This window comes from Poeciliopsis prolifica, unplaced genomic scaffold (genome assembly GCF_027474105.1).
Source record: "Poeciliopsis prolifica strain line A6 unplaced genomic scaffold, Auburn_PproV2 SCAFFOLD133, whole genome shotgun sequence".
Taxonomy (NCBI): domain Eukaryota; kingdom Metazoa; phylum Chordata; class Actinopteri; order Cyprinodontiformes; family Poeciliidae; genus Poeciliopsis; species Poeciliopsis prolifica.
The window spans coordinates 47,845-70,342 of NW_026562508.1; the positions used below are offsets into that span (position 1 = coordinate 47,845).

A 22,498-nucleotide genomic window follows, 5' to 3' on the forward strand; every position below is an offset into this window, starting at 1 on the left:
AAACACTCTTCATTTCTTAGCAATCATTTCATTTCTAAAAATACCCTTATAAATATAAATCCAATTATTAACAGAAAAAGGCAGCGTTTTATTTTTTTTTTACTGTGGAAACAGGAACCAGAGGTGTAAAAAGTGTGGCCCGGGGGCCATTTGTGACCCGCTGGACTGTGTTTGGGGGCCGTCCTGAACAACTGGGAAATGTTTTATTAGGATAATAAACACTTATTATTTATTTTATTTTAGCACAGTGTTATGCTCCTCTCTATACTTAGTCTCTCCCAGAACCTTTATAAGGTGCCCAGGCCCCCGGGGAATCTTTTAGCCTGAACACACTACAGGAAAGAACTGAGGTAAGCCACAATCTACTTACACAATTCAATACATTTCAACAGATACAACATTCCTATTTGTTTGCTTTATTTTAACAGGATCCCATCAGTTCCGGCTGAGATGCTCCTGCAACAAACACAAACAATAAAATACTTCAATTTGTATCTGTCTCCTCTTCCTTCACCATACATTTAAAATGTTTTCATACAAGTAATTTATGACAGGGATGTACCACCAGCAAATAATCGAAGTGGCTGATATCAGTAAATCCTACCAATGGCTGGAAAAAGCTGGACTCAAGGACAGCACAGAGGCCCTCATCCTGGCTGACCAGGACAGGCCGTAAACACCAGAGCAACAGAGGCCCAGATCTACCACACCAGACAAGACCCAAGGTGTAGGTTGTGCACCTGAGACAGTCCAGCACATCACAGCAGGGTGCAAGATACTGGCAGGGAAAGCGTACATGGAGCGACATAACCAAGTGGCAGGCATAGTGTACAGAAACATCTGTGCAGAATATGGACTGGAAACCCCGAGATCAAAGTGGGAAACACCCAGAAAGGTGGTGGAGAACGCCAGAGCTAAGATCCTGTGGGACTTCCAGATCCAGACAGACAAAATGGTAATGGCGAACCAACCAGACATTGTCGTAGTGGATAAACATCAGAGGAAAGCCGTTGTGGTAGATGTAGCAGTACCAAATGATTGCAACATCAGGAAAAAGGAGCACGAGAAACTGGAGAAATACCAGGGCCTCAGGGAGGAACTGGAGAGGGCCTGGAAGGTGAAGACCACAGTGGTGCCTGTGGTCACCGGGGCCCTCGGTGACCCAATATATATATATGCAATATATATATATATGTATGTGTGTGTGTGTGTAACCGGATCCTGCTGTTTGTGCAGGCCGTGGTTCACCTTAAATGATCAGGCCGTGGTTCACCTTTAAAAGGGTTTATTCTGACAAGAATAACAAGTAGAAAATAACTGTGTTACCGGCTGCCCGCTCCAAACCCTACATAAACAAAAGTACATAACAGAAATTAACTTAATAAATCTATAAATAAACTGGATGTATTTAGATACAAAATAAATAAATCACACCTCTCCCACAGGACAACATGACAAAAGGGGAGGGTCTAAGGGACGCAAACATTTCAAAGACAATACCACAGAGGAAGAAACAAAAGGGGAGGGGCTTCCGTTCTTAAAGTAACAGTTAAAACAATAACAGAGATTTTCAGTCAGGTAGGAACCCATACAAATAACCAAAGAAAAACATTTTGAGTAATTATAACAACAGATGAAATATATATATATATATATATATATATATTATATATATATATATATATATATATATATATATATATATATAATATATATATATATATATATATATAATATATATATATATATATATATATATTATATATATATATATATATTAGTTAGTGAATTACTGGTGTAGTTCCTAAATAGTGACTGGTGATGTAAACATATCACAAAAGTCAAACTCGAGGCCCGAATTAATTATCTATAGCCCCCTGGATGATATTTAATTACTATTAGAATCGGCACGCATGTGTTGGTGCGCGCTGGCGTTTTGCACGCACCAACACTCACAATGCAATGGTAGCCCGCGAAGTCACTGCAGCATAGAGCAGAGATCAAATTTCAGGTCCCCCTCTCCTCAAAAATGGCTGAACATTTAGTGGAGTTGAGAACAGATTATCCACGTGGGAGGCAGAGTTCATATTCATGGAGATGAAAGGCAAACCTGTGTGCAGTTACTGACTTCAGAAGTAGCAACACAAGGTGTTGCTATTTCAAATCCATTTAGTACTTGTTACAAGCACATCACAGACGTTACGTGCTTCGTAACGAGTTGCTGACGTCGGAGCGCTTCTTAGCAAGCCACTATTTTTTGTAATTTTATTTCCTCTTGTCTTGGGAAATGACTGCAGTTTCTATCAGCAGCGACAGAAACAATGGAGGGAGTAGGTTACTAATGATCATAATGGCATTTAGGTGCACAACTTTACGGACTCGTTCATTAGTGGCTGTTTTCAAGTTTATTGCGCTGTTCAATATCAGTCTCGATGTTTGCGGTTTTCTGGAGTGCAACGTGGAGCTCGACGTCATTCACAGAAAATATATTAACTTAACATTGACAAAGACACAGCGGGGTCCAGGGAATGATGGACTAAAACTAACTGGATGTCAGACAAATTCTGGGGTTTATATCTGCTTATTTCCAAGCCAAGAAGCGCGACTCATTAAATTTACAAACAACTTTAGAAAGAAATAAGCGGTGACCCCCGCGTAGAGAAAATAAAACTACAAAAATAAATAAATAAGGCAAAGTGGTTTCGATAAGTAACTATAGTTTAACTACTGGATTTGAAGTAGACGTTATTTCAAATCCAGGAGTTATCACCAGCTCCTGTCATGTTTGGTCTTCAATGCTCTTGCTGATGGAAAGAGGTTTGGACTCAAAATCTCACAATACATCTCATTCATTCGTTCATGTACACGGATCAATTGTTCTGGTCCTTTTGCAGAAATATACCTAAAGGATGATGCAACTTCACAGTGTTGCATCATCTGGGGGTGGAGGGGGGGGGGGGGGGGGTTAGGTACAACTTTACAGTGAATACACTGTGGAGTGTGACGGACGTTGTGGACAGGTGTCTTTTATGCTGACAAGTTCAAACAGGTGCCATTAATACAGGTAATGAGTGGACAACACAGGAGCCTCTTAAAGGAGAAGTTACAGGTGTGTGAGAACAAAAAATTCTGCTTGTTATTGACCAAATACTTATTTTCTAACATAATTTGCAAATAAATTCTTTAAAAAATTCAGACAATGTGATTTCCTCATTTTGTCTCACATAGTTGAGGTCGACCTATGATGTAAATTACAGGCCTTTCTCATCGTTTTAAGTGCAAAAACTTGCACAATTGGTGACTGACTAAATACTTTTTCTCTCACTGTAATTAGTGACCTCACTAATTGAACTTGGCAATTTTTAACATTTCAGCAAATGATTGTTTTACAGAATCAGCACCATGCATATAATGCTTTACTAAACCTTCCAGAAACCTCAAGTGTAGAAGTTGAAATGTTAACAAAAACTGATTTATTGTGCTAATGATGTAGTACAGTCTAAAAAAGCAACTGTAAATAAAAACTGGTCATATTTGGTCTCAACTTTATTTGTATACTAATTACTAAAATCACATCGCTGAAAAATAAAAACTATCAAAAAAACATCTTCATTTCTGCCAGTGGAAAATTATTTCAAAACGCTTGAAATGATCTGATTCCTGTGCCAGTGATGAATACAAATCAAATCAGAAAACATAAATATACCAATAGCTTTTTATACAGAATATACATTTAACCCGAGAATATGAATTAGATATTGTGGGAACAAAAAATTTGACCAATAATTACTTTCCATCCTGATACTGTACTGCAAATGACAACAGAACTACAAAACAATGTCTATAAAGTTGAAAGGCTATTTGGTTGTCAATACCACTTGTGAAAACATGAAACGTAAAATTCACTTACTACACCAAAATTCATCGTAGAGTTTCCATTATGACAATTTACCAATTGCACAGTTTTTAATAAAACTATGCATTTTTAAAAAAATATTTTACTGTCACAAAAACAATAAAAAGTTTATGAAGACTGAATATGCAAGTAATTTTTCATCACATCAACAGAAAAAAACTTGCAATCTTTTCTAATCATCGTCCTTCACATAACAGAGCATAAGGAAAAATCCCTTTTGGTTGTTTTTTGCTCAAACAAAATGTAGCTGAGCAGTTTTAAAATGCTGCGTCAGATCCACAATGGACGACAAATGTAGACAAAAGTAGACAAATCTGTCTAAAATGTGTGCAGCAACAACTCACTAACTTTACAGCACAGTGGTAGTTAAATTTCGCTTTGCAATCACAGAACTTGGACTTGTACAACTCTGGCTATCGACATACTCAAGCTTGAATACCGCCTCAGTAAGTCTATAACAGAAAAAATGAATTGATGTTACGACTGGATCAAAGTTCAGATCCCAACCAGACAGAAATGTGTGATACAACTATGAGAATACAGAAACTTCTCTGTAAATGTTAATCAATAAGCAACAGCAACAAAATCCAAAAAAAAAAAATCACACAAAAAAAAAAGAAGTAAATTTTACATTGAAAATTTTACTGAGATCAGTGGTTGGGTAATCATGGTTTGTACACTAAATTTAAGACACACACCTCTTCTGCATTTCTTTAATAACTGGATTTTTATTTAATAATGTCATGGTAGAATCTGTTATGTGCTTTTGTACACTAGAGATAAGAAACCATTTCAGAATGTGATGAAAGCCACAGAATTCTTTTTTCATCCTTTTTGATAAAACCACAGAATTGATTGAGTTTCATCTGTTCTGTAGTTTTCTGAAACTCAAACATTTTTGCAAAAAAAAAACTTAATTTACCTAAAAATATTTTAGGGGAATGAAAGAAACAAAGAAATATTCTTACAGAAAAATACAACAAATGAGTGCCAGTGGCATTTGAATCAATCACTGTCATATTCTTCTATGATGACTTCCTCTTCCTCCACTGGGTTTGTGATGAGATGAGACTGACTGACTTGTAGACCTTTCTCAACCCGGCAGTGTAATTCCTCTTCTTCCTCGATCTCCTGGCCCATCTCTTTGTCTCTTAGATTCTCCAGTTTTAATCTGTACATGTTACAAAAACAAAGACATTTGAAACCTTCAGGTTCCATTGGTAACCATGGATACATTTTAGCGGTGGTACAATAAAACAAAGACACAGGCTGCCAATCTTCTCACTGTTGGACGCTGCTTGCTCTCAAAAATCCTACATGTGTTTTATAAAAAGAACAAAAACAAACAAACAATGTAGCATCATGGGATATATGTTACACATGAGCCTGAAACTAGAAAAAGTAGCACAGTCTATGAGAACCTTCTGAGCAGTACCAGTAACAAAAATTATTTTTGTTACTAACTTTGCATTAGATGAAGACCCTCAAGAAGTTGCTCCTCAACCATCTTTACCATCCTGCTGAGGTCTTGATGTTCCTGGCCTAACATCAGGATAGGTGATGCCATTATCTACCTCCTCTACACCTCTGTAACATACTTGGAGAAGACTGGAAGCACTGTAGGGATTGTTTTTGATTCCTTCAGTTTTTTTACACCTCAAGGGACAAGCTGGAGGTGCAAGCAGTGGACCATCACCTGTCCCAGAGGTTACAGCTGACAGTATGAAGGACCCAGAGCTGTGTCTCTGATAGGGTGATTTGGAGTACAGATCAATGCTACGGACTGCTCTGGCAACGTTACCATTCACTGTTTGCTCTGCAGACTTCTCCATCAACTCCCAAGTCTGCCATCTACAAAGTTTATCTTCTATTGATAGCTTTATAACAGGTGAGGATGACTCAGACTACACACAGTGAACTCCGGATTATGAGGATTGGTCCTGCTGGATCATTTCTTTTATTGTCAATTGTAAATCTTTTTTTTTTTTTTTTTCACCGTCAACTCTTGTATGACGGTGGCTGTATAAAATATTTCATTATACTAAGTGGTTTAAATAGTGGTCTTCCAACCAATCCCACTACCTAGCTTCAAAAATAATACATGAAAATTGTAGAAACATTTGGAGCATCAGTCAAACTGACAGAGTACATCCCAGCAGGTGAAGAAGAGAGCTGTGACTAAAATACAAGAAGTCTCCTGGCACAACAAACAAATAACAACAAAAGCTGGACTTAAGTGTAAATCCAATCAGTGGGGGAGAGTTGAAAAAGTTGGTCGGAAAATATGTAGAAGAGGAAATGCCTTACATATGGTTGACTCTCCCTGATTGTCATTTTCATATTGAAGCTGTGGGGGTTGTTGTCAACAGCTGCCAAATGTAGCTAATAAATTAACTTGTAATCTAACTTAGTTAAAATCAAGTTTTAGCTAAGTTAGAACCAAGTTACTTTTTCAAGGAGCAATCACTAATCAGAAATCAAGATAACTATGCCACCCCTGATCAGGAAATCCACAAAATTGAAAGCCTTTAGATCACAGGTGTCAATCTCCAGTCCTGGAGGGCCGCTGGCTGTCTTGCAGTTTTTCGATGTGCCACAGGTACAAAACACTGAAATAAAATGGCTTCATTACCTCCTCCTTGTGTAGATCAGTTCTCCAGAGCCTTAATGTTCTATTCAGGTGGTGCAGCAGAGGAATATCTAAAGTTGCAGGACACCGGGCCTTTAGGACTGGAGTTTGACACCCCTGCTTGAGAGAGTTCTGATTTAACATAAAGAAAAATCATATTTCTCCTATTTTAGTTTCCCTTTATTAGCTTCCAGTTAATTCCAGAATAGAATTTCAGCTTCTCCTTCTGACATATAAAGTGCTTAATTAGACTCCATCATTCATCAGAGATCTGATTGGTCCATATGTTCCTAAGAGAGCACTTTGCTCTCAGCCTGCAGGTTCTTAGAATTTCTAAAAGTAGAATCGGAGGCAGATTCTATTATTAACAGGTGACTCTCCTGTGGAACCAGCTCCCTGTTTCAGACACTGTGTACTTTTAAGGCCAGATTTAAAACTTTCCTTTCTGATAAAGCATAAGTTAAAAACAATATTTAATCTGCAATATACAATAGTCAAGTGGGGGAGTAGTAAATCCATTGGAATAATAAAGTTAATTAATTAATTCAAAAAGGATAGTGACAATTTCACATGAGGCCAGGCTGGTTTGAGGCCTGGCCCCATGTGATTTAATTTTGTAAATTAAATAATAATGATAGCATTGATTGGATGTCAATGCTGTCATCCAATCGGATGACATCATTGACACAGAAAGCTTAGACTACAAGGCCTATAAAATATGTACAAAATTTATCATAAATTATAAGAATTAAAAAGGTTTTATACCTGCCAGAACAAGTCCTTAGCGACATCTGACCCACATCTTGAATAAGAGCAATCTGTGCTATGAGGAAAAAAAGTAGGATGTTACTTTAACCACCATTAATTATTTACCAGAAACATTTATTGTGGTTCACAATTTATTTCCCTAATCCAATAGTTATTGGACAGAAATAGTTATTGGATTAGGGAATAATAACCAATTTATTTCACACCTTAGTCTCAGCCATGTGATTTAGAGTATTGGTCAATACCAAGTCACAATCCGGTACTTCAAAAAAACATTTAGAAAATGAACCCTCTCGATGACAGCATTGCCTAATTTGCATATTTGATTATGTGAGCCAAAGAGGATTTTTAGAAATTAATAACATTGACAATGCAAAAATAATATAAAATACTTTTTAAGTCACTTCTAAAAAATATTTTAAACTATAAACAAACTTCATAAAGTTGTCTGAACCTACACTAAATAAATCAAATTTGTATAATATCAAAATTAATCAAAAGCCAGTTAACAGAGGCACATGCAGTGCAGGAGGTGAATCAGTGATAGAGGCTGTGTGAATCAAATGTATTTTGGTGCAACAGTTTTGGCAAAAAAAAAAAAAAAAAAAAAAAAAAAAGCAAACACAAATATCTATGTTTACATTCTATTTACTGTAATCCAGAGGTGGATCAGCTTTGCCATGTGTGATTCTATTGCAATGTGTAAATGAATGGAGTGGCTCTGCTCTGCTCCACTGCAGGGTGAGCCTACCGTCAGTCAGACAACAGGCTCCCCTCGCAGCACTGGGTTCATGGCAACTCTCACTGCTCACTGTAACTGCAGTACTATCTATGCTTTTCTGTTTTCTCACAAATGTCTCCAATAATGGTGATCTGAATATACAGCAGCAATGTCACAAAGTTGGCAACAGTGCTGATGTTGTGTTCTGTTTCACAATACTGAATTATTATGCTGAAAATTGTATCCCCTGTTGTAGAAACATGTATTGTTCTAAGCTCTTATTAAAGTGAAGCCACACTCTTCATCGCTGCTGCACACATTTGATTGCTGTGCAGACACTGCAGCCGATTTTTCTTTGCAGGGATTCAGTCGGCTGACTGAGAATCATAATTTGGAACTGAAAATTAAAAAGTTTATCGATTCTCAACCTTCAATAAGCATAATGGACAGGTTTTTGACAGAGCCTTGTGTGCTTGAGTGTGAAGGGTAAGGTTTTGTGGGGGAGGGAATTGTCTTAACCAAAGAGAGCTCAACAGAAAAAGCTTGGAAGTCACTGGTGTTAGGAACTATCTATAAAACCACAGATCTGGAAGATAAATGAGTCACAACAGTTTAAAGTCTTTTAACATTTAAATAAGACACTTTCATATTTTAGTTAGTAGTTGTTATTTTTGGAATCCATTGGCCAAACATCATAATTATTATTATTACAGTAAGTTTATAGTATAGTAAAGACAGTAAAAGTGAGGCATCCATTGTGTGCTACCTTGACTCCTTGTAGGGTTACAAAGTTTGGCCAGGAAAGGCAACAACTGAGTCTGTAGACCAACTGGTGTAAGACAGAAGCTCCGGAACAGAGATTGAACAGCCAGACAGTTGTCCTGGTGCTATAAAAAGAAATATTTATTAGTATTTATAAATGAAAATCCTGAATCCACATTGATCAGTTGTTTTCAGTGACATTGATTCAGAGACTTGAGTACATTTAAATATAATACAGAATAACCACATCTGTTCTTGTACTTTTGACTCTTTATTTGTACTTTTAACTTTATTTAACCCAAGGTGCTTTTATCCTTTGCTTAACAGGTTTAAAAATGATTAGACGTTTGAGGCACTTGTGGCCTAGCTCCAAAAACCAATTTCAATAGCAAACAGTAGGCTACTGAAATATTCATGAAACCATTTCCAAAATAATAATAATTGAAATCCATCTATTCATCATTTGTAGTCGAGACAGAAATTTTAGTCAGTATTAAATAAAAATAGTGTAGTTGAGTCTGGGAAACAACATAATGTTAGTGGTGGATCAAGAAAAATATGCATGGCATGGCAAGAGATGGAAAGTCCATCTGGTGACATTTCATGTGTATGTTTTGCGACTAAAGTTTTGTTATGGACTCCATGGGCTCCCATGAGGGATTTATACAAACAGCGACGGGGGGGGGGGGGGATAAGAGGACGCCGTGACCAAGGAGCATCAGTGTGCTTTTAACATTTTTAATGCTTTCTGTCTGTATATAAATATTTTGATTCAGATTTATTCAAGTATAAAAACTAAAGGACAAAGTATCAAGTTTAAGAAAATAAAAACAATACAACATACCAAAAAGGCATCAAATATAAATCAATACATGATGGCAAGAGTAAAGCAGTGTATGTTATTGTTGACTGACAGTTACTACAAACACAGTAGGGCCTACCCTACCTTGTCCTGCATTAAAAAGAGATATTGCTGTAGGAACAAAGGCATTCTTGTACCTGTTATTTTTTATACTAAGAAGTCTGAGGCATGTACACTGGCAGCTGGTAAGTCTACCTCGATATTTACTGATTCGAACTATGCATTCAAGATTGTGCATAGTTTTGGGATTATTTGGAAACAGAAAATTCCTTAAAGCAGATGGTAATTCTCAATTCTTCTCCAGTTGCATATTTGTGAGATGCTATCATGTTACCTGGAGACATCTCTGTGACTAAATGTAAAGCTCACACAAAATCTGATGATTTTGTTGCCCGTGGTAGCTGATGGCTACCCAGCAGCCTTCAGTGATGTGCTTCCCCTCCTTCCACACTCCCACGCCTTCTCCCCCTCCTCTCTCTGATATTGACGCACTACACTCTTTTGCTTCAGGAAAAGAGAGGCGTGTTTGGAAATCTTCAGGGGTAGTTATTGAAAATAAAATATGGATGGGTCCAAATGGCAAGCCGTTCCTTCCTAACCATTTTCCCCCATTTCGCAAAACTGACTCACCGTTTTGACCATGTTTCGAAGTCTGCCATGGTTGCTGGACTTACAGCACACTGGTTTACGAAAGGGTTCAGTTCTTTCGCACAGAGACACTGTCAAACATGCATGATTTGTGCAACACACAACACAGGGCGAGCACATCTCAGGCTGTACAGTCTCCACCTGACAAACCTTTTAACTATTTGATGATGGACTTCATTGAATTGTCCCATGCTGAGGGGAAGAAATTTCTGCTTGTTACTGTTGATATGTTTAAGGTAAGCTTTCCCATCAAAGCATGCAGAGGGTCACACAGTAACTAAGGCTTTGCGAACTGAAATTATTCCACGGTAGGATATTAAAATTAGCATAATGGAACACACTTTGTTAATGCAGCATTAACTGAAGTGGGTAAGGTTTTAGGTACGGGGATATTGATGATCTTGTCTTGCTGTGTGATTCTTCTGCTTAAAAGGTTATTAGAACATTTCATTACTGGTCATCTCTTGCAGTACACTTTCCTTACACACAAAACTGATCAGTTCCGTTACCCTACCTGCCTGAGTGATGATTCTGATGATTTGGATTTTTTGTCCAGTGATGTTGAGGATAATGTGTAATGTTCTTTTGTCTTTAAGTAGTGCACTCATTGATATTGTCAGGCTAGTGTCCTAGCTTAGCTTTCCGATACTGCTTTGACAATTATAGAAATGTCTATGTTTCACAAAAACAAATGCCTGTCCTTTCTGCATGTTGTACATATGCATTTGATGGTTGATTTAACATTTTGTTTCAGCTGCTACAAGATGGCAGCTATCATCCCATACTACCCAAGAAGATATGCCCCAGCATATTGCTTTATTTACATTTACCACTGAAAATACAGCTGACAGCATAGCTTTACTAAGGTCATACCTTTTTGTTGACTAGACACCAACTGGGTTTGTGCAGCGGTTTGAAGCCAATAGGAAGTTGACAAGAGTTTGAGTGGATTAATCCTCTGGTTGCCACTGAAGATCCATAGTCCCCTATTAAGTGACGAATCTAAAAAGAAAAACAACATCTTTCAAACACTGAAAACTAGTCATCAGACAATCCACATAGGACACAGTCGGTAGAATCAGTTGGTAGAATAACAATCAATTTGTTCATGATGCCCTATATATTTCAAATTTAAATCTCAAAGGACACATTCACACAAAGAGAGGTGTGGAGCTGTCCACTGCCACTGGCTCCGGCGGTTGGGGAGGATGCTGATCAGAGCTGGCACGTATTATAGGGGTCTGCTGGGATTTAACTCCTACTTCTCCTACTTTAGGGTAGAGCTTTGAACATGTTTCGGAGGGGGGTTGAGGGGGAGAAGGGGCACAGGCATTGAGTCTGAAAGGACCATGTTCCACATCTCCATTGTCAAGGCCAACTTATTGGACTTGTTGGTTGTTGGTGCCTGTCCAAAAAAAAAAACTCGGCGTCTGAGGAGTTTGGAGAGGCCATGGAGAAAGACCTCCACATGGCTTCGAGACAATTCTGGTCCACCATCCAGAGTCTCAGGAAGGTCTATTTAGGGGTCCTGGAGAGAAGAGTCCAGAGAGAAGTGTGGTTTTCATCCTGGTTGTGGAACACTAGACCAGCTCTAAGTGGAGGAGTTTAACTAACTCGGGATCTTATTTATGAATGAGGGAAAAATGGAGCAGGGAATCAACAGGCTGAGTGGCGCAGCATCTGCAGTGAAGTGGGTGCTGTATTAGTCTGTAGTCATGAAGAGAGAGGCCTATTATTTCACCAAGGTAAGTCGAAGCGCCAATAGAAGTAATAGCTCCCTTCTCAAGATCAAGCTGCATGTTTTGATGTAAATATTGTGGGGATACATGCACCGGCTTGAGCTGCATTAATGGTGATGAAATACTAGGTGTTGAACAACAGACAGGCCCCAATGACCATAATAATGAAAATAAGGTGTAGTTGAATTAAGGTTTTGTTATTTAAATCAGAATTTGGAAGAAAAGGTTTGAGAAGTATTAATCAGTAAGATATGACAGGATGGAACTCATCAGCTCTACGCAACAAAAACAAACCAAAAAGATGAAGCTATCTAGGACATAGTGGCATGGGCAATGGAGTAGAATGTAAAGACAGATTGTGACGTTATCACCTATGCATAAAGATGTTCATATGATGTGCCAAACCATGCACCCAGGAATTTGCAAAAATTCTCAGACCGCAGTCTTAAGAGTGTTGCAAATGCAATTTAATGACAACATTCTTCCACAAAGTCCAGGATGTTATTCAAATGTCAGAAATTCACATGTCCACTACAGAAAATGTACTGAACCCTGGTTACTGCAACCACAGAGGGTGAGGAACGTGGCTGATTAGATCAAATTTCTCAGAATTCCTTGCGCTGGAGACACCACTGCTGGAAAGATGATTGCTTAAATCTCCCACCCTTGCAACAAAATTCAAAGCTGATCAGATAAGATCTGATCTCTACTCAAAAGAGAATCCCAAACTCTTGTCTTTTGAGTAAGACTTGAACAGAGACATTGCTCAGAGCATTTCATTCTACTCTGCTGGCAAGAAAAAAGTTCTATGACCATGTGATATTTCAGTTTTTCTTTTTTAATAAACTTTGCAAAATTATCTACATTTCTGTTTTTTTCTGTCAAGATGGAATGCTGAGTGTAGATTTATGAGAAATAATAACTAATAATTGTAGCCATTTTAGCAAATGGCTGCAATAAAACAAAGAGAGAAAAAATTAAAGGGGTCTGAAAACCTATACCACTCCTATGAGTTAGGATAGTTTCATTCTACACTTTTTCAATCTATACAGCACAACTTTTTACATTTCTTATTGAATGCAGTTGGAGTGCTGACTGATTGTGTATATGTCTACCTACATATATTTAGCTTCATGCTTTTTATATTCTTCAATCCACCATTAGTTTATACTATCTATTAAGGACTAACCATCCAATTTCCTGTGAGAAGATCTGCATCAGACAGGTACTTGCTAGCTCTGTCCACATCTTCTATGTCAGAGAAGAAGTCCAGATAATTCTGATGGAGGCATAGGCTGAAAAACTCTCCAGAAGTTTCTGAACGCTCAACAACCAACTGAATACAAAGGTAAACAAACAAAAAAAAAAAAAAGAATCAAAATGAACAGAACACCACCCAGATTATTGTCAAATTAAATAAAGTGGGGAAAAAAGAAAAACTTACTTCGGGCTGCACGAGCAATACTTCTCTATGATGTTGCAAAAGGTGAAATGGCAAAACCAGTCCAGAGGCACCTTTAGTTTCATTTGGACAGTCACCATTTCCACCTGTTGGTCACATCATTTGACTTAAACAGACTGTACCACAATCTTTATACAGAACAATCAGAACAAGAACCAACTGTTTTAGAGACAGTTTTTACCCGAAAGCAATAACAAAACTAAATGCAATCAAAAAATAACTATCAATAATCATGAATGATGTGTATCAGCTATTTATTTATTTTTTTACATTGTGTGTAAATTGTGAGATAGTTCCTGTGACAATGGCAATAAAGACTTTTATCTTTTATCTTTATAATCTTACAATTAAGATTCAACTGAAGACCACTATATAATGTTATTCACATAAATTCAAAAATACTTTATTAATCCCAAAGGGATATTAAAAGTTTTTGTAATTCATATTATTAAACATTTAAAGAGTTATTGTAGATACTGACGGCTGTGGAGAGGGATAATTTCTTGTATTACAATAAAACTGAAGAAGCCTCTGACTGAAAACATATATAACTTCATAAAAGGGAGTCGGATCACATAAAGGGTTGATTTTCATTGCAGGTCTTATTGCTTATGACAGCATTTGGGTAGTAAATCTACCAAAATTATCATTTTGCACAAAATCAAATCAATAAAATGAAAAAAAAAAAAAAAAAAAAAACTCTAAATTGTATATTTTTGTCTATAGATGGAATTTTATTGAAAATACACCTATCAATCAAAGATTGTATCCAATTGTGTAAATAATTACAGTGAAAGTAGAGTTGTATAAAAAAAGAATGCTCTTATTCTTATTTTTTATTCTGTACACGGTTCTCACACTCTATACCTACACCACCACAGAGTTACAAACCAGTGGTAGTTTAATACCAAAGTTGCCCAAAAAGTGTACAATAATTCTGGTGCCAAATGTTCAAGCTATTTTACAGGTAGTACTCACGTTTGCAGTGTAGAATCTTTCCCAGTGCTCTAAACAAGAAGAAAGAAACATCTTTCCCACCAATAGCCTGATGGTCCTCTTGCTCCTTAGCTGACTTTGCTTGTTTCCCCTTCTGTTTTGATAGAGCAGCAGCTCTTTCCAATGACATTGCAGGTGGTCTCTTCAATGTACACAATCCTTTTTCTGATAAATTTTCAAAAACATGAGAAAGATAACTTAAGTTAACCTGTCCTGAAAAGCACAAATATCCATTTGCAAAATAATTGATTTTAAATTTGTACATCTGCATTTTTAACCCTTTAAGTGTCACGGAGTAGAATGTGACATAACTTTACCCAGGAGACAGCAAAACTGTAGGCTATTAATAGCACTTCGTATATCTCCTGAAGATCTTGAACAAAGCATTTCCAGTTCCGCCTTGTCAGGAACATACAATTTCTTATGACTCTGCTGGAAATGAGAAGAATATTAAATTAGGCAGATAATACAGGAAAAAAAAACTTGTATAATGTCTCACCTTTTCTGCCTCCATGTATACAATGTTTTTCACAACCTTCATCATTGTTGTTGCAGGAACAGGATTAAAACTGAAGTGAATGACATGACATGTTACTGTGAATCTAGCATCATAGTAATCAACACACACAATATATATATTGAGGAGATGCAAAACAAAACTAAACAGCACAGGCAGTCAAAAATTAGAGCCTGACAGGGGCAGAGGCGCCTCCTTTAAGATCGCAAACAGTAAGGTCGTGGTTGGGCCGGAACCTGTCGCTCTCATCACTGTCCAGCAACAGTGAAGAAGATCAATCTAGGCTGATGATGGGAGCAGGACAGGAGGCTCGGGGGAGATGCCAACCCCAGCAATCCCAGGCGCTGAATTGATGGCTCAAGGGTCAACTGCAGAAGGACACCAGAAGAAAACGGTGGCACCTTGCCTGTCCATTGACTATAAAGACTGGTGCAGATTTCAGAGTTTTTGTGCGCTGCTGCATTTAATATATTAGCTCCACTCAGCCACCACATTTCTTTTTTTCCGTTTTTGTGGTTTGTCGACCTGTCCCTACATTTGCTGTGATTAGTCACATATATTTAGTCCTGAATGAGACAAAGAGACAGAGAATAATGTGGTTCAGCTGCTCTGTTTTTCAAACCTACGTAACAACGAGAACCGATGGAGACAGCATACTAGAATTACTTTTAAAATAAATAAGTATCTATTTATACAGTAAATTTAGAATTTAATTATATCTTTTAAATCAGTCAGCAATATAAACAATAATTCACCTCACATAAAACAAATAATTCCTTTCAAGCAGCTGCTTTTTGTGCAGTATGTTTTTTCCCAAATATTGTTTATTAGAATTTAACAAGCAGCTAAGAAGAATAGCAAAGCTTACTTTTTATGTTTATTGTTTGACAATAGACATGCTCTCCAAACTATTTATTTGTGACAAAATTTGGAGATAATTCCCAGACATACATTTCAAATATTAACGTCTATAACCTGATGCAGCTCATGTGAAGCTCCTCCTGAATCTCTTTGGGGAAAAGAGACCATAAGCTGCCTTCTCCACTTCGAGAGCCAGACACTATAAATACCAGCGGACAATGACTATTCTTTACAAAGAACCTGGAAGACAGATAAATGAATAAAATTATCAAACAGAATGCGTGAATTAAGGAAAAACAACAATTTTGAAATCTACATAGAGCAGAATTAACACAGTGTTTGTTCCCTTCTATGATTTCCATTTTTTTGCATTTTTATTATGCTCAGGTGTCTCAGAAAATCAAACTGATTTAAATACTAGTGTTACGGCCTTGAGGGCTGGGTTGCAGGTGTTTGGTGTTTGCCTTTGTGCTCCTCCCCTTTGCAGGTGTTGCTGGTCTGCTGATTTGGAGCACAGCGTATTAAAGTCTGGCTGTCTCCACCTTCTGGATCGCCTTTGGCGTCCACTCTGCTGCTTGTGGTGTTTTGTTGCCAGGCCTCAGCTCCCCTCCTTTTGCACATTTGCATTTGTCTTTGTTTTTGCACTTCAACACTTCTATATGGACTCATACACCACATCTAAGCTGATACTGACATCAACAGTCCATTGTAGTTTTTCTTAATACTCCTTTTAACGCACTTTAACCACTGCATGGCCTCCCATTTTCCTCTGACTTTGAGCCAGTTGTAACAATTAGTAAATGACAACACAAATGTTTAAATTAGCTTTAAATTAAGATAATCTCAGAAAAAACTCTACCCTGTGTGAAAAATTGATTGCTGCCCCCTCTCCATTAAAACATAACTGTGGTTTCCTAAACACATACTGCTGGAACTCACCTCAAGGTGTCATGAAAGCTGCAAGGTTGTCTGTAGAACTGGTTTGGAAAATCCTGGAAAGAACAAATATGAAGGAAAAGTGAAGGGATGCAAAGCTTCTTGTTGAAAAATATATGACAAACACTTTTCTTGACAATGTGAGAAAGAGCCAGAACATGCATATTAGTAGAAGGAACAAGTAGCTGGAATGCATAAATGCATAAACGAGAGACAAACAATCACAATAATGATAAAATTTCCAATGATGTAAAATCAATTGGAATGTGGACTCGGATGCTAAAAAATTACAGTGATGATCTTGTTAGTATTTTAAGATGACAAACTGTACAAACTGTACCCAGAATATTTCCATAAAAATGCTATATCTAGAAAATGTGGGAACAAATGAAACTTCAAAAAGGCATATTTAGCCTGATTAAAAACCAACATCTCAACCAGCACATTTCCCCGTAAATATTTGGGTTTTGGAAGATTTCTCTTTTACGTTCTGGCATAGCAGTTAGGCATTATTGTGAATTTGTTTACCTTATTCTGTCAGGTCAGATTTCCTCCGCCAAAGTGAGAAAATAAAAGTTCACCTTGTTGCCTAATTGGCTTCATTTTGGAATGGTTCATATGTTTAAGGTTGACAGGCTCCCGCCAAGACAGTGGGTGACTAGAGGATAACTGCAACAAACTATTACAACAATTCCATGGTGGCTTGCACAGATGCAGCGGCTTGGAGCTCCTCTCATTGTCTGTGTTTTTTACCGTTTTATTTTCTTTAATATGGCTAGGATTACCTGCAGTCAACGAGATCTTTTCCACATTGGAATTTGGAGCAAACAGTATGTAATCGAGGACTTTATAGATATGCACAACAGACTGAACATGGATCACATGTTCTTGTACAGACATTCTTGTAGATATTCATCCTAAGGTTCAGGCAAAAGAGGTGGCAAAATGAGAGAAAAAAGGAGGGATTCCAGGCTGGTGTCTTGGCACAATTACAGAGAGGGGCAAGCTTCAGTTGGCAGCAAACATTCTGTTACTCGACAGTTGCAATTTGCTGATCACGGAGACCTGCATCTGTGAACAAAAGTTGGTGCACAATTGCCACAGTTATTAATAGGCATTGCTCAGCTGACCTGGAATTTATGGCCGCTAGATGCAGGCTGTTTTACCTTCCCTGTGAGTTTACGGTTGTCATGGTGATTGCTTAATGCATTCCACCCGGTGCTGCCAGTGGAGCTCTTTTGAATGACGCTTTCAGCTGGCAACAGAGCCACCACCCAAAGGCAGTGCATGTGGTCGCGGGTGATTTTAACCATGCTGATGTGAAAGTCTGATATAGCTGTGACCTTGGATGTGGAAATTATTCCATCTTGATGTTTCACGGCAAATAGATTTTGACACTTTGTCATGCCAACATGCTTTGATGATAAGAATCTTTTGATAACTTTTGATCTTCAAGTGCTTCAAGAGTGTTCCGAGTGATTTTGAAGTCTATATCTCAAAAACCGTAGAATAAGTTTGATCAGATACAACGTCTATAAAAAAAAAAGAAGAGAAGACAGCAGCTTTAATCCAAATTGGACGACTTGCTGTTGGGTTTGGACCATGGGTCCAAGAAACTTTGTTATAGGACCTGACAGAATATCTGCGACGTGCGGTGAGGGAAGGCAAGTGAGGCAGAGCCTCATCTGACATAATGGAAAAATATGACAAAATAACTTATATTGCTATATTCAGCCTGTGGTTTGTACTGTGAACTATTTATTTTTTATTGAGCTCAATCAATTTTGATTATTTTTTCTTCAAAATTGCTTAATTTTCGCAATTTCCCATTCAAATGCTCAGAAGCGAAATTGCTGAGGCAGCAGTGAGCTTTAAAAAAGCTATGTACTTTGTAAATGATGTGGCTTTGTAATGAAAGCTAAAGTTCAACCAGTAATACTTTTATAACAAATTTATGTCAGATCATGATTTCTTGGTTAATGTGAAGTTGTCATAACAAAAACGTTTTAAATAATGTCAACTTTGTATTAAGCGTTATGATTTACTGAAATACACATTATGACAACAGTCACAAATATTCATGAAGACTTACTCATGTTCATGACAGGTGTTGTCATGTTTATGATGGTGACATGACAGTCTTATTCACAACTCGTCAAATAAAGTGCTCCCAAATACTGAAATGTGTAAATATCTCTGGTGTTACATGAAGAAGTACAGAATTACATACAGAAATGATGAGTAATAGACTTGTCCCTCTCATCCCCTTTGAAACTTTGCATGCTCTAGATTGGAAAGTGTAACAATATTTCAATTTCCCAATTACTGCTGATCTGAAATTGAGGGGAAAAAACCCCCACAAAAGAATACTTAATTTACTTTGAAATGATTGTCATTGTTAAAGTTTGCCTAATACCTACTTTTAGAATTTCGCACTGTGACAAAGAATACAAAAAAAATTTAGAAACAGATAACCTGAGGCAAGTTGAAGATACTTTACATACCTCCACCAGGATGAGCTTTTTCTCTGCAGCACCTCTTTCACCTTTCATTTTCAGGCATTTGTACTTGTTAACTCTCAGAAGAAACTCCTGAAATTGTGCCAACTGAGAGCTGCAAGACAAGCCCTGTGATCTCCATTCTGCAGGAGAAAGATGAACTGTTTTAGAACCAGCTTCACAGTACAAAGCAAAGGCATGCTACCACAGACATTATTTAGAATTAGCATCCATATATACAATAAATCAAACTTCTTCATATATCCTGAAAGCCTTGTACAAAGAAAACTGAAAACTACTGAACTACTGAAAAGATTTGCTTTTCATATAGCCTACTGAAATCAATTTCAAAAGGTTATACAGCATTGCAAAGTAGTGAAAATGGTTCATGTTCACTTCTGAAAAGCTCTACCTTTCATATGCACTAGTGAAAACTTTTCAACAAAGTAGTGAAAACCTTTTTTTTACCGCCATATTTTCAGGTGGTGGCTCTGAGGCTTTAGGAAAATCTACAGAAACCATTTTATGAAGTGGGAATGCCAAGTCTTTTCTAAATCTTTTCAGACAAGTCTGGTGTGTTAAATGCTTCGGATCTACACTAATTACTAGTAACAACCTACATCAAGGTGTGCATAATTATTAGGCATCTTCTATTCCTCAGGCAAAGTGGGCCAAAAAAGAGATTTAAGAAAAAGTCCAAAATTGTGAAAGGCTTTTCAAGGGATGCAGCACTCTTGAAACTGCTAAGATATTGGGGACTGATCACAGAAGCATCCAACGTTTTGCTGCAAATAGTCAACAAGGCCGCAAGAAACATGTTGAGAAAAATAAAAAGGCACAATTAACTGCCAAAGGTTTAAGAAGAATCAAGTTTGAAGCTACTAAGAACCCATTATTTCCAGTGCTGTCATATTCCAGAACTGCAACCTATTTGGAGTGCAAGATGTTCAGAGCTCAGAAACATGGTCCAGGTAGGCTGAAGGCTGAAACCCAACCACCATCGAACAAGACATACAAGTTGAAACATCAAGACTTGTAGAAAAACTTTCCTCAAAACTTGTAGAAAAACTGATTTCTCAAAGTTTTTGGGTTTTTTTTTCAGGATGAGATGAGAGTGACTCTTGACCACTGATAGCATAGTTACTTTGAAAACGTAACTAATCACTTCACTGATTACTTGATGTGGAAAGTAACCAAATTGCATCAAAAGTAACTTTTTTTAGTTGCTAACAGTAACCCTCCACCAGCTGTGAATATTACATTGAGCTTTGCAAATACTTAATTGTAATACTTAACTACTTAGTTATTTTATTATGGTAAAATCAACTACGTGACTCCATTTATAAGGTTGAACTGAAAGGGAGATTGTCAAATGGTTACAACAGTACTATAAAAAATTTTTGGTAATTTTTGTGTGGTTTCACTGTTGTCTAGACTCTAAATAGGATTTTAGTGCCTTCTTCTCCCTGCCCCAGTCTCCAGGTTTTGTTTTACAGGCCTGTGTTTGCTGTCAAAGTGCACAGAGCACCTCTTGCAGCTCCACAACTCTCATTATTATGATGGCATTTATTGTGCAACTTTACGGACACGTTCATTTGGTGATGTTTTGACGTTTATTGCGCTGCTCATATTCGTCTTAATGTTTGCAGTTTTCTGGAGTGCAATGCGAAGTTCAATATTAACTTAACATTAACAAAGGCACAGCGGGACGGATCATCCAGGAAATGATGGACTAAAACTAACTGGATGTCACACAAATTCTGGGGCATATTAAGTGTCTCTGCTGTCTTAAAACCCAAATAAGCGACTTAATGTACAGAAACCATAATCTGCGACTCATCAAATTTGCAAGTGACTTTAGAAAAAAAACATGCTTTAAGATGTGATAGTAATATAACAATTGGACTTGGTGACAGAAACTCAAAATAGTTCAAGTTTTTCCAGCAGCAAAATGCGCATCTCTCCTCTCTCCATTGTTTACGTTTATTTCGCTGCTGATAACTGTCGCATAGAAATGGCGGTCGCTCCCCCAGACACACAATAGAATTAATAATTACATAAGAAAATAGTAACTAGTAAAAGTAACTAGTACTTTTTTCAGTAACTTTTTTCAGACTGAAAAAAGTAACTTATACTTTTTTCAGTACTAGTACTTTAACGCGTTGTTAAAAGTTACATATCCAAATCACTGTGCGTTACTATTTTCTTATGTAATTATAAACTTTTATAATTACATAATAAATTATTAAAATTAATAATTTCGATAGTTAATTTTGTTAAAATTAATTATTAATTTTAATACAATTAAAATTTAATAAATTTTAATTAATTTAATTAAGTAACTGAAAAGTACTTTTTTCAGTTACTTTTTACTGAAAAAAGTAACTAGTACTTTTTTCAGTAACTAGCGCCTTACTTTGTAAGGCATTACTGACCATGCCTTACATGGTCTTGGCTGGATCAGTAATGAGCACAGAGCTCCACTTCATATCAGATGCCAGCAAGGTAGAGGCAGAGTACTGGTATGATATTATTAAAGATGAGATAGTTGGACCTTTTCTGGTTGATGTACTTAAAATCAATTTCTAAACCTATTACCAAGATTTATACAATTTAGTTGAATACGACAGGTTCTTTCTTCAAGCAGTGCTACAGAAAAAAGTTTTCAACTTTCAAGAGGACCATCATTTTTCTGCAGGACAAAGCTGTATCACATGAAACCAAACTCCACTATGTAGCTAGCTAGAGAAGGCTGTAAAGATGAAAGAATAATGAAGTGGCACCCTTCCTCACCAGACCTACCCTTAGACAAGACAAATGACAAGGTGAGATGGGTGTAGATGATTTGGAGCCTTAAAAGGAACAGCCACAAGAAGAACATTTTAAACATTGCTTACAAAAGTTTTCAGCTGTAAACACTCACGGGGAAGCAAACAATGGACTTTGTTTTAAAGACTACTTGATATACTAGCATTGTCTTATCTGCTAACCATCAATGCGTGGATTGAAAGATCAGGACTTGCTTCATAAATATTATGCAAAAAGATTAATGCAGAAACACTGCAGTCATTCAGAGTGCCATATTCATTGAATAGGCAATTTGTGCTTCATTGAAAAACATCCACTACAAAGTGCTGTTATTCAATAAAGTAATAAAGTATTGAACACAAAAAATCAAGTGGC

The 22,498-nt window shown here is 37.1% G+C and overlaps 1 protein-coding gene across 6 annotated transcripts in view; it reads right to left on the bottom strand.

The window, feature by feature from the left end:
* Positions 1–3,528: 3,528 nt before the first annotated feature.
* LOC129355372 (cell cycle checkpoint protein RAD17-like) overlaps positions 3,529–22,498 on the bottom strand; it is a 34,357-nt gene continuing 15,387 nt past the window's right edge. For 2 of the 6 annotated variants that reach the window (XM_055024909.1, XM_055024914.1), the window contains 12 exons: positions 19,322–19,458; positions 16,821–16,873; positions 15,996–16,121; positions 15,003–15,072; positions 14,821–14,935; positions 14,486–14,668; positions 13,490–13,593; positions 13,235–13,381; positions 11,180–11,308; positions 8,801–8,921; positions 7,311–7,368; positions 3,529–5,087 (listed from right to left, as the gene is read on the bottom strand). In XM_055024909.1, the coding sequence (XP_054880884.1) occupies positions 4,922–5,087; positions 7,311–7,368; positions 8,801–8,921; positions 11,180–11,308; positions 13,235–13,381; positions 13,490–13,593; positions 14,486–14,668; positions 14,821–14,935; positions 15,003–15,072; positions 15,996–16,121; positions 16,821–16,873; positions 19,322–19,458 (1,409 nt within the window). In that variant the 3' untranslated portion in view covers positions 3,529–4,921. Of the gene's footprint in view, positions 5,088–5,380; positions 5,459–6,548; positions 6,663–7,310; positions 7,369–8,800; positions 8,922–11,179; positions 11,309–13,234; positions 13,382–13,489; positions 13,594–14,485; positions 14,669–14,820; positions 14,936–15,002; positions 15,073–15,995; positions 16,122–16,820; positions 16,874–19,321; positions 19,459–22,498 lie in introns of those variants that run through there. The other 4 variants (XM_055024911.1, XM_055024910.1, XM_055024912.1 and 1 more) reach the window with 4 other exon arrangements.